The 13,009-nt window shown below is 42.7% G+C and overlaps 1 protein-coding gene across 2 annotated transcripts in view; it reads left to right on the forward strand.

Moving 5' to 3' along the window:
* Positions 1 to 754: 754 nt before the first annotated feature.
* LOC5575621 (oxysterol-binding protein-related protein 9) overlaps positions 755 to 13,009 on the forward strand; it is a 251,354-nt gene continuing 239,099 nt past the window's right edge. For both annotated transcript variants that reach the window (XM_021844001.1, XM_021844002.1), the window contains exon 1: positions 755 to 1,028. In XM_021844001.1, the coding sequence (XP_021699693.1) occupies positions 921 to 1,028 (108 nt within the window). In that variant the 5' untranslated portion in view covers positions 755 to 920. The remainder of the gene's footprint in view (positions 1,029 to 13,009) is intronic.

The raw sequence follows: 13,009 nt of genomic DNA on the forward strand, positions 1-13,009 counted from the left end.
GAGCGAATACAGGTCGGACTCGAATATCCGGAGTATCGATTTTTTTTTCACTCCGGATAATCGAGTCCTCCGGATAATCGAATCACTAAGAAAAAAATGAAATCTTTGACAAAAATATTATCTTTTTTTGTTATTTTATTTGTATGATTAAAATTGGCGTAGCCAGAATTTTTTCCTAGGGACAGTAGGGGTCATTACAAGAAAAAATATGTTTGACCAGCATACACAAAAAAAAAACTTTTTCAAACCCCCCTTTCCTTAAATACGTTTTAAACTGCAAAACCATTCATATTGTATATTACAATACCAAATTATCTCAGATTTATGCATAAAAATTGAAAAACATGAACATCAAAAAACAAATTCCGGATAATCGAGTCTAAAATTACGGATAATCGAATCCCGGATAATCGAGTCCCCGGATAATCGAGTCTCCGGATAATCGAGTCCGACTTGTATATAATTACGTAACATGTTTCTATAAATTTCAGATATTGGCTGCCATAGCGATGTACCTTGTCTTCTTGATTCAATTTGACGTATCGCCAACCCAAGCAGCGACAAACTCTACTGTGAAATAATAATCATACGCAGAACAACAATCGATTTAGCGCAAATTTTGCACTAGTGTAGCGAGTATCGCACAATTTTCATTTCCGTGCTTGTAAACTACACTCCGAGCACCGAGCAGCTCCGCCCCTGTTTCCGATTGCACAAAAACAACAACAAACTTTGACGTTTCTCACCGCATCTGACAACTTTCTTCTGCTCTTGTCGGGTGACAACTTTTTGTGTAAATTTTTGTCCAAGTTAAAATCGCGAAGTGTTTTGCTCGAAAAATTTGTGAAAAATCCAGTGATTTCGACGGTTTAAGTTTGTGAATCATTGCGGAAAACGAAGGATTATTGTGAAAAGCAACAATGGCAATGCTAGAAGGCACCCTCTCCAAGTGGACGAACGTTATGAAAGGATGGCAGTATCGTTGGTTCGTTTTGGATGAATATGCTGGATTGTTGTCCTACTACACGGTAAGTACAAAACATTTAGCGATCCCTCTTTCTTATCATTGACTGTGTTATCGGCCATTTTTACACCGGAACAGTTGATATGCGAACGTTGCTGATGATACTTCCGTTAACCCGGGACCTTATGATTCATACGTTGAACATTATTGGTCAAAATGTTTGCTATTACGCATCTGTTCTCGTAGGGATAATAAAATAAACAATTCCCCCGCCCCTTGTGAGGTCGGTCGGGCTCTTAAGGATATACTTTATCAACACGAGCATGTAACGATTCTCATGATTCCGTTAGATCTCTAAATAGTATAATTTCATTCATTTTAGTGATTTTGATAAATTCTTTCACGACAAAAATTTGTTCAAGAAAATATTGTAGTCAATAATTACAAATAACTGCATTATGCATGTAGAAATATAGATGCAAGGGAGAGAGTTTGACTCAGCTCTAGTAGGAATTTTGACAGGGATTCCACAACAATAAATTTCACCAAAAATTCACCTCCAGAAATTCTGTCAGGAATTTCTCCTGGAATGTCACCTTCGTTCATGCTTCCAAAGATTCCTCCAAATCTTCTTTTTGTGACTACTTCAAGAATGCTTTCAGAGATCCCTTCATTCCTTTGTAATTAGAATCCCTCAAGGATTTTTTCAGAGAGTTTTATAGAAATTCTCATGATATTTCTACAATAAATCATCGAGATATTCCCCCTGAAATCTCTCCAGAGATGCCTGCATGGATTCTTCAAAGGATTCCCGTTTGAAATGTTTCAAGCATTCATCCAAATTTTCCTTCAGGTGTTCCTTTGGGAATTCCTCAAGGCGTTCTTTCTGTTATTTCTTCTAGGATTTGCCCAATTTTTGGGATGTCTTACGGATTTGAGGACCTGGTTATCGAATTCCATCCCCTAGATAGTCACTTATGACGATAAGGTTATAGCTGTGGTTATAGTGACGACGGGAAGTAAAGCCGTTGGTCCCGAGGTGACTAGCCCATTTCTAAAAATCTCGTTAATAAAGCTATAAAAAGTCTTCCAAAGATTCCCTCAAGCATTACTTTTGTCAGAGATTTATTAGCAATTCTGCTAGAAACCTGAAAGCTGTTCGGTAATTGGGTCACCTAGTGGCTCGGTAGCTTAGTTGGTAAAGCGCTCGTCTAGCATACAAGAGTTCTGGGTTCAAATCCCAGCCGAGCACGTGGATTTTTTTTCATAATTTCACCCATAATTTGTCCATCTTTACCACGCGTAATGAGTTAATTATTTTGTTCCAATGTTTCAACATTGGATATTCTATGTAACTCATTGGTACTATACCAGGAAGGAAACTTCAGAATCATTTTCAAAATTTTATTTTGAATTCTCTGCAGAGCTTTCTTCTTGGTATTACAACAGCTAGTCCATATTGGTACAGCATACAACATGGCTGGCCTGAAAATTTGTTTGAATATCAAAAGCTTGTTCTCAAGACAAAGTTTTGATTTTCTATTAATAAGTGAATAGAGACATTTTACATATTTATTGTTCCAAACGAAAAGCGTTCAGTGTAGCAGCGCCGACTCGCATCGCCCAATGCTGAACGCAACGATGTGCGTTTGGAAAGGAAGTAGAGAAACGCGCGAAAACGACGACACAACGGAAGAGGAGAAAGCGAGGGAAATGCGAATGCGAACGCCATTATTAGTTCACCCGCCTACCGAACAGGAAGCATCGCGACGCGTTCGTGCAAGTTTAAATAAAGTTAAGTTTGTTAAAGTTAATTCCGACTACCGATTAATTTCCGACCGCGATCCGAAAGGAACCCGAAATTCCGCCCGATAAGAACCGTACTCTGGAAGTCCCGAAAATACAGTCCACCGAAACACGATTTTTTCCCGACCGAACATATGGTCCGAATCGAACCGGATTGGACTTCCCGAGTGCGTGCCGCCCCGAAACCGATTCCCGAAACGTGATCCTGCAGAGGCAGAACAGTGCAAAAAGTGAATTCCTGCTGCGGCAGAAAAGTGCGAAATTCCTGCTGAGGCAGAACAGTGCTAAAAAGAAGATTCCTGCTGAGGCAGAACAGTGAGAAAAAAAAGGACGAAAACAAAATGTCGGAGAACGAATTCCGTGGTTTCGACGAAAACGAAATGGCTTCCGAAGGAACTGGCAAAGTTGCCAGCCAAATACCCGCCGTAACAGATCCCGCAATAGCAGCTCAGCTCAAATCGCTAAATCGCCAGCGCAATCTGGCAATGAACAAGGTTCTTCGCATCTACGAAAACGTCAACGTCCGGCTTCCGATCGATTCAGCTAACTTGAAAGTGTACGCATCAAAACTACAATCTGCGTATGACGAATACTCGAAATACCACAGCGAAATTATCGCCATAGTCCCGGACGATGCGGTGAGTGCGCAGGAGGACGAGTACATTCGATTCGAGGATTATTATCAACACACTTCCGTCGCAGTCGAATCTCGCCTCATGCGGCAACCTGCCAATCAGGTGGCCCCTCCAGCGCAGGTCATCGTTCACCAGCAGCCATTGAAAGCTCCGATCCCCACTTTTGACGGTGAGTACACCAAGTGGCCAAAATTCAAAGCCATGTTTCAGGACGTAATGGCACAATCCCGCGACTCGGATGCGATAAAGCTCTACCACCTCGACAAGGCGCTGGTGGTAGAGTGTCCATCCCGGGACATCCCGGGACAAAAAATCCCGGGATTTGGCAAATTTCGGGATTTCCCGTTTCCCGGGATTTTATTTCTGATATCCCGGGAATCCCGGGATTCCCGAAATGTACGTAGAATTTGATGAAAACCACTAAATTTCAATTGTTAATGACATTTTTCCTTACTATAAACCTTATTTAATAAAGTAGAAAAGCATAACGGAAAAGAAAATAAACGAGTAATTATTTTCATGAAAATATCTATTTACCAAGTAAGAAACACATAGTTTTATTTGTCTAGTTGCAATGTTTTAATGCTTTTCTTTTCAACATTAGCCATTTTTATAAGCCTATGCTGAGATAACATATTTGAAAGTACGATTTGTGGTAGTTTACAAATCGCAAGTCGGTACCATCTGTAAAAAGTAGGCACTTATAAAATTGACTGAGAAGTTTTCAATCTCGTTTTCCATACAAATATTCATAAAAATCCAGGAGATTGGAACATGTTTCGATTTCAATGAAACTTTCATAATTTGCTTTTTACTCCGTGCAGTGGGACTTACATGCGTTTACTTTTCATTATGGGGCAATTCGACATGGTGTTCTTTCCTTATTTTACTGAACAAAAAGTGATTTCTAGTTAGTGCAGCTGAAAGATCATTAGAAGATATAATGAAAACTGATATCAGCTCAATTTTTACCAAAATGCAGATGGCTCTGACTTGCGATTCAGGGCAATGAACTTCAGTCAATAATTTTCAGTAATTATCTCTTAGCATAATCTACAATAACTTCAATGATCTTTGATCGTTTCTTTTGTTCTAAAGTTTTTATGGCTTTTCAAATGTTTGAAGCCAATTGCTTTAATATTATGACTAAAGTTTTTATCATACTTGCGTTCATAAATGTTATAGAGAATTTGAAAAAATCCATAGCAAACCCGTAATTAGTCAAGCTAAGTTTTGATTTTTGTTAGGTTTCTTCATCAGAATATCTGAAATGTAATATGCTATAATTAAAATATTAAAATTTACATTATCTGTTTGTTTCATTGAAAAAACATTGTATTGTTAAATTTGAACTTCCATTTCAACCGAAATGCCAGTTTTATTAAAAAATTTATTAATCCCGGGATCCCGGGATTTCCCGGGAAAAGCATAGAATTTTGTCCCGAATCCCGGGACGAGAAAAATGGTCGGGAAATGGACACTCTAGCTGGTGGGAGCAGCGGCAGGAGTATTGGATGCGAAGACCATAAACGAGGGCAATTACACGCAAGCATGGACACTTCTATCCGAACGCTACGAGAACAAACGAGTGATTGTTGAGACTCACATCCGTGGTCTACTTTCACTCAAGAAAATGGCAACCGAATCCCACAAAGAGCTGCGATCCCTTCTCGATGAATGCATCAACCACGTCGAAAGTCTCGAGTACCTAAAGCAGGAAGTAACTGGTGTGTCCGAACTGATGATCGTCTACCTACTAACTGCAGCTCTGGATAAATCGACCCGAAAGCAATGGGAGCAGACTCTGAAGCCAGGCGAGTTGCCACAATACAAATCCACGATGGCCTTCTTGAAGTCGCAGTGTCAAGTACTGGAGAGGTGCGAATCTGCATACCCGCAGACAACAACGAAACCCGTTCCGAAACAGCAGAGTTCGATACCGAAGGTCACCAGTCAGCGGTCACATGCAGCAACGACAAGCTCCGAGAATTTCATCGAGAAGTGCGATTTCTGCGCAGCCCCGCATCGAAATTATCAGTGCAACAAGTTGAATTCGCTCACCAGCGCTGAAAAGTTCGAGAAGGTTCGATCGGCAGGCATTTGTTTCAACTGCCTCCGAAAGGGTCATCGTTCCAATGCTTGCCCATCTTCGAAGTCCTGTCAGAAGTGTCACAAGCGACACCACACCCAACTGCACGATGATGAATCGAACCCGAAACCGGAATCCACGACCAGCAACGTAGCAACTGAACCGAAACCAGAAGATCAAGGACAATCGTCTACAGCGCCAGTCCCTCTGGCAATCCCATCGTCAGAAACAAACGTCACGACAACCTGCCACTTGAACAACGCCCACGCTCCGAAGACAGTGCTACTGCTAACAGCGGTGGTCCTTGTCACCGACAGTAGCAACCAAATCCACCAGTGTCGAGCCCTACTCGATAGTGGATCGCAAGCGAACTTCATCACCGAAAGCATGGCCAATACCCTTGGCATGGAGAAGAAGCGAGCCAACGTACCGATTTCCGGCATCAACAACGTCAGAAGTCTAGCACGAGACAAGGTGGAAGTGCAATTCCAATCTCGGTGCAGCGACTTTCGTGCCTCACTGGAGTGCCTGGTGACTCCCAAAGTCACTGGAACCATCCCGACAACCGACATCGATGTTACCAGCTGGGTGCTACCAGACGGTATTCAGTTGGCCGATCCTTTGTTCTTCAAAACGAACAAGGTTGATATGCTGATCGGCGCAGAGTTATTTTTTGCGCTAATGACTCCAGGACTCATCAGACTCGACGACGATTTGCCAGAACTCCGCAACTCACACCTGGGATGGCTGGTCACTGGTGCCTACCGGCCAGTAAGCAACGATGAAGCGATCCAGTATTCCCATGTAGCATCTCTCGATTCTGTCGAAGGAATGATTCGACGGTTCTGGGAGACCGAAGAAGTTCCAAACGCAGCCACCATATCATCCGAGGAGCAGCAATGTGAAGACCATTTTTCGTCCACCTACTCACGAGACAACACAGGACGATTCGTGGTTCGATTGCCGCTTAAAGAGAACGCCGACCAGATAGACAGCTGCCGAAACCTAGCATTGCGACGCTTTTTCATGCTAGAAAATCGGCTCCAGCGAAATCCCGAACTGAAAGACCAGTATGTGGAATTCATACGAGAGTATCTGCATCTTGGTCATTGCCGAGAAGTGGATATAGCCAACGACACTCCGAACTTGAAGCCATACTACTTGCCACACCACGCAGTACTACGCCCAGGCAGCTCGTCAACCAAGTGTCGAGTTGTCTTCGACGCAAGCGCCAAATCTGCTCCGACGAATCTGTCCCTCAACGAAGCCCTGCTGGTGGGACCAGCAGTCCAAAGCGACATCCTCTCGATCATGATTCGATTCCGTCATAATAGATACGTCTTCACGGCGGACATAAAGAAAATGTATCGCCAAATCGTTGTTCATCCCGACGACACGCATAAGCAGCGCATTTTTTGGAGGGAGCATCCGAATGAAGCCTTGAAAATACTCGAACTGATGACCGTTACGTACGGTACAGCTTCCGCACCCTTTCAAGCAACTCGAAGCCTGATACAACTCGCCAACGACGAAGCTGAAAATTTTCCTGTAGCAGCGGCAATAATCAAATTCGACTGTTACGTTGACGACGTTTTGTCAGGGACTGCTACGATCGACGAAGCCATCGAAGCACAGCGCCAACTGAAGGAGATGTTAGCACGTGGTGGGTTCCCAATCCACAAATGGTGCTCCAACGCCCCTCAACTGCTAGCACTCATTCCAGAGGACGAACGAGAATTGCTGAAACCGCTTGCAGATCGTCATGTCAACGAAGTGATCAAAGTTCTCGGCCTGCTGTGGGAGCCGGCCTCCGACGAGCTTTTGATTGCTGAATGTTCCAAGCCAGAAAATGAACGAGACCAACCCGCCACGAAGAGAATCATTTATTCAGAGGTTGCCAAACACTTCGACCCACTAGGACTATTTTCACCCTCCATTCTGGTTGCAAAGCTGCTTGTGCAACGCTTGTGGCAATGCAAACTGGATTGGGACGAACCTGTGGACGCAAGAACTCAACTCGAATGGAACGAACTCAAGGATGCGCTCCCCAAACTGCTGCTAATCAAAATTCCCCGCCAAGTGACGTTCCATGGCGCAATCTACTACGAGCTACATGGATTTGCGGACGCTTCCAATGTGGCATACGGAGCGTGCGTGTACATCCAAAGCACACTGGAAGACGGATCGGTCAAGTCTCGATTACTAATCAGCAAGTCCAAAGTGGCACCGATTCACCCACTCACAATACCACGCAAGGAATTATGTGCTGCACTTTTGCTCGTTAGGCTGGTGTGCAAAGTGCTACCCGCCCTCACCATTCCGATTCGAAGAGTTAATTTGTATTCCGACAGCGAGATCGTCTTATCGTGGCTAAAGAAGCATCCTTATCAGCTACAGACGTTCGTATGCAACCGCATCAACGAGATTCAGGTCAACTCGGAAGGGTTTTCATGGAACTACGTTCGCTCACAACACAACCCAGCAGACATCGTTTCTCGTGGGCTACTTCCTAGCGAGCTCATGGTAAGCGAGCTGTTTTGGACAGGCGGTGAGTATATCAATTCACCTGTTGTCAGTACCGGAGCGGCAAACGAAATTCCTGACGGCGAACTTCCGGAATTGAAAGCCAACGTGGTATCAATGCCGGCGCTCATCGAAGAGCCGCTGGAAATCTTCGAGACCTGCAGTTCTTTTCGACGACTCCAACGAACGATCGCATGGGTATTGCGGTTCTGTAACAACACTCGCAAACCGAAGGAGGATCGCATCACCAGTAGTCATCTCAACGTTCAAGAACTTCGAAGCTCGATGATCGTTATTGTAAGAGTAATTCAGCACGTCGAGCTTGGAGACGAAATCCTTCGATTGAAAACGAAAACGCCTTGCAAGCGAATTGGAAATCTTAATCCGATTCTCACCGACGACGGCGTGTTAAGGGTCGGCGGACGACTCAAGCACTCCAACTTGCCAATCGAATCGAAGCACCAACTGATTCTTCCGAATTCGAGCCCGGTAACACGCTGTTTAATCCGGGAAATGCACCACGACCTTCTTCACGTTGGACCTGCTGGACTTCTTTCTGCAATCAGACGTCGTTTTTGGTTGCTACGCGCCCGATCAACAATTCGACAGGTAACTGGATCGTGTGTGAAATGCTTTCGCGCAAATCCATCCGGCATTACTCAGCTCATGGGGGACCTACCAAAGCAACGTGTAACGCCGTCTCCCGCCTTCAACATCACCGGTGTGGACTATGCCGGTCCGATTTTGGTCAAGCAGGGTACTCATCGAGCCAAGGTGGTCAAAGCGTATATAGCTGTGTTCGTTTGCATGGCCACGAAAGCCATACACTTGGAACTGGTGTCCGACCTGACGACCGACGCTTTCCTTGCTGCGCTCCAACGCTTTGTGAGCCGTAGGGGAATAGTATCGGAGATGCATTCCGACAATGCAACAAATTTTCATGGCACGAACAACGAGCTCCATAAGCTGTACGAGATGTTCCGAAACCAGCCCGATGTCGATCGAATCCTGCAGTTTTGCCACGTGAAGGAAATCGAGTGGCACTTCATTCCGCCAGATTCGCCCGAGTTCGGCGGCTTGTGGGAGGCTGCAGTGAAGTGCACGAAGACACACCTGAAACGAGTGATAGGCGATAAGACGTTAAATTTTGCAGAAATGGCTACGATACTCTGTGAAATTGAAGCAGTTCTCAACTCGAGGCCGCTTTTCGCAATATCGGGAGATCCAGCTGATCCCGAAGTAATTACTCCAGCTCATTTCCTGATAGGACGCCCTATGACTGCGATACCCGAGCCATCATACCAGGATCTCAATATCGGCCGGCTTGATCGCTGGCAGCATCTTCAACTGCTTCGAGAGCAGTTTTGGAGGGCCTGGTCCCGTGATTATTTGAGCAGCCTACAACCCAGGAAGAAGAACTGGAACACCTCCGCCAACGTTCGACCAGGAATGATCGTCCTGCTGAAGGACAAGAACCGACCGCCTCTACAGTGGAAGCTCGGCCGCATCACATCTGTCCATCCCGGTCACGATGATCTGGTCCGAGTTGTGGAAGTTTTCAGCGAAGGTAAAACTTTTACGCGATCGATTTCCAAGTTGTCAATCTTGCCAATCGAGGAAAACCAAGGCCAACCTGATCAACGGGAGAAAGTTGAACCGCGACGCTTCAACCCGGGGGATGATGTTCCAAACGAAAAGCGTTCAGTGTAGCAGCGCCGACTCGCATCGCCCAATGCTGAACGCAACGATGTGCGTTTGGAAAGGAAGTAGAGAAACGCGCGAAAACGACGACACAACGGAAGAGGAGAAAGCGAGGGAAATGCGAATGCGAACGCCATTATTAGTTCACCCGCCTACCGAACAGGAAGCATCGCGACGCGTTCGTGCAAGTTTAAATAAAGTTAAGTTTGTTAAAGTTAATTCCGACTACCGATTAATTTCCGACCGCGATCCGAAAGGAACCCGAAATTCCGCCCGATAAGAACCGTACTCTGGAAGTCCCGAAAATACAGTCCACCGAAACACGATTTTTTCCCGACCGAACATATTATATTTGGCTTGAATGCCCTCAATGCGATTTTTGAAAGTTAAATTCTTATCTAGCATGAGCCCTAGATACTTAACTTCATCTGACCAATTTATTGGAACCCCTCCCATCGTGACAACATGTCTACTTGATGGTTTCAAATAAAGAGCTTTTGGTTTATGTGGGAATATTATTAGTTGAGTTTTGGAAGCATTAGGAGAAATCTTCCATATCTGCAAGTATGAAGAAAAAATATCCAAATTTTTTTGCAATCGACTACAGATAACCATTGGCGTAAATAGAGAGGGGCCAGGGGGGGGGGGGCTGCCCCCCCTGAATCATGGGGCTGCCCCCCCCGAAAAAAAATGGAAAAATAATGACTATATAGTTAAAACTAGTGATACTTTTTCTTTTCCGCCCTTTCCCGATTTGAAATTCATTGAAGAACGTTTTAAAATTGGCAGACCTGGTTCGATCCATTTGTAGTTCTATTGTTAATTAGAAAACTAAAGTCTCTTCAAATTTTAAAACAAACTGCAATATTTTGTGATCCATTATCTAGAACGAATTGTTGTTACTGGGAAATATTTGTGTATGAGAGTTATGGTTAATTAAAACAAACATGTCTCAAAAACAAAAATTGATGCATCAAGCCAAGTTTATATTTTCACGAACTTTGAATTATTTTGTATTCAAATTCAAGAGCCATTCGATAAATTTGTATCTGAGCCGTTAAGAACAGATATTAGCTGCTGGTAAGTAGACGTCATAAGTGATTATCTCGGGGATGGGATTCGATCCCAGGTCCTCGGCGTGTGTTTTAACCACTAAACCATGTCCGTCCCCACATCAATCCTGTTCAGAGTTGTTTTATTGTTTTAAATATATCTACATTCATGTAAAATTTCTGTAATTAGAAGACGTTGCGTTACTTAGATAAAACTTGCCTCTAGATTGATAACGAAATATCGACGTTGCATTGCAAGTTTGAACAAATCTAGAAAGACTAACTGCAAACGGTTTCCTTTAAGTTACACTAACATTAGAATTTTGTGCATGTAAAATCGCAAAATATTTTTTTTATTTCTCTTGGCTCAGATTCCTTATTTTACCAAGTCCAACGACACAGCCGTTTGTTAGACATTCACTTGCATCTATGTCAGTCTCCCTTATGAAAATTGATTGTTTTTCAAGAATGGGCTTTTGTATTTTTCAGTAAATATGTATTTTTTAGTCTTACATTTTAATTTTGAAACCGGATTTCTTTTTCGATTTTTAGTAGCCCAAAATTGAACAATAGAGTAATGTGGACAAAAGGTTCGAGATTTGGAAAAAAAATATAGTTATTTGTTGTATTTTAACGTAAAAATTGTAATTTTTGGTCAAACTTTCTTTGTATGGAAACAAATAAGGATAAAATTTTCTTCGATTTTTGTATGTAAGGGCGCTTCTAGGCCTATCATCAGGATGCTCTGAGGTATAATAGTTACTACATAAATGCTTGGAATCAATTTTTGGGCCATAGTGTGGCAAAAGTTCGAATCAGCGGGGCAAAATTTCGACCCACATATAAACTCAAGGAGAAATTTACAAATTACTCCAAATCCACATATTATCTTTAAGTTTAGCAAAATTTGCCTGATTGTATGGCCAGCGGCCTTTTCCCGAGGAGGAACAAATAACTCCCCAATAACTAATGCATACCATATTTTGGTATCATACCATAATTAGGTATTATTCAGTTGTCAATACCTCATTTTGGTATTATAATGGTATTTGAAAAACAATTAAAAATACTTCATTTTGGTATTCGATAGCTATTGAGGTCTGCTGGAGGTATTGAAAAAATTCACTTTTATATGAAAATCCATCAAGTATTATTTAGGTATTACAATACCTGATCTAGTTATCAGCTTGGTATTTGTAGAATATGCATAAGGTATTATTTGAGGTATTTTACCTCTTATGCAGGGCTCATTCATACCTCATTCAGGTTGTAAGTATTGGAAATTGTCTGGTATGGAATACCTCAATTTGGTATTCAGTAGTTATTTTCTTCTGCTCGGGTTGCCTTACACTAGATTCTAACTCTTGCTCCATCGGTGGGGCAAAAGATCGTTTGACAATCAATTTTGAAACTATCTATATAAATAAAAATGGGTAAATATGTTAATGCAAATTCGCTCAGCAAAATTATAAACAAATAAGTTGATGGTTCACTGTGGGTATTTATTTATTTACAACTGCTATCGTTCTTATAAAAAAAAATGATTATACCACTAAGTTTGAACTTTTGCCCTACTCTACTCGAATTGGATATTATAAAATCTTTGAGCAAAATACCTTCCATTTTGATTTCTTCAAGCCACTGTAATCGTACCAGTTTTTTGAAAAAATAAAAAAAATAACTTTCAATCCTTTAATATGATGATCGCTAAGCAGCTTTAAGATGTAAAGACCTTAACTCAAACAAAAATGGTATTATTCAATTCTATGTTAAAATTTTGGTTTCGAGTGGTTTGGTTTGAAATGTCGAGCAACAATAATCCATATTTTCTAACGAGCAAGCGTTTTTTTTTTTTCTTTAAAGGCTAGGTTTTTTTGTCTTCAAGAGGGTAGAATTTCACCTTGATCTTAATGGGCTGTTTGGGTACGTCAGGAGTTAATAATCAATGTTAACTTCCTTTTCCCGATCAGCCTAGATAGCCGCGTAGTGTCGGTAGCGGTTGTTTCAACTGGCTAAGAATTAACACTACGGACTGCCTGTTCCGGTGGTAAAAGTCCACCTCACAGGTGACCCCTAATTCATACGGCTTTAAGCTTACCGTGCCTAAGAATGAATGGTTAGGGGGTCTAAATAAAACCTAGCCGCAAACGGAGCCTGTGGAGTTCCAGGGCGCCCTCTACAGTATTATGCCCTTCCTGTGTTACCCGGAGCAATGGTGCAGGTGACCTTGTGTTTCTCC

The sequence above is a fragment of the Aedes aegypti genome, chromosome 2 (genome assembly GCF_002204515.2).
Source record: "Aedes aegypti strain LVP_AGWG chromosome 2, AaegL5.0 Primary Assembly, whole genome shotgun sequence".
In the NCBI taxonomy this organism is placed as follows: domain Eukaryota; kingdom Metazoa; phylum Arthropoda; class Insecta; order Diptera; family Culicidae; genus Aedes; species Aedes aegypti.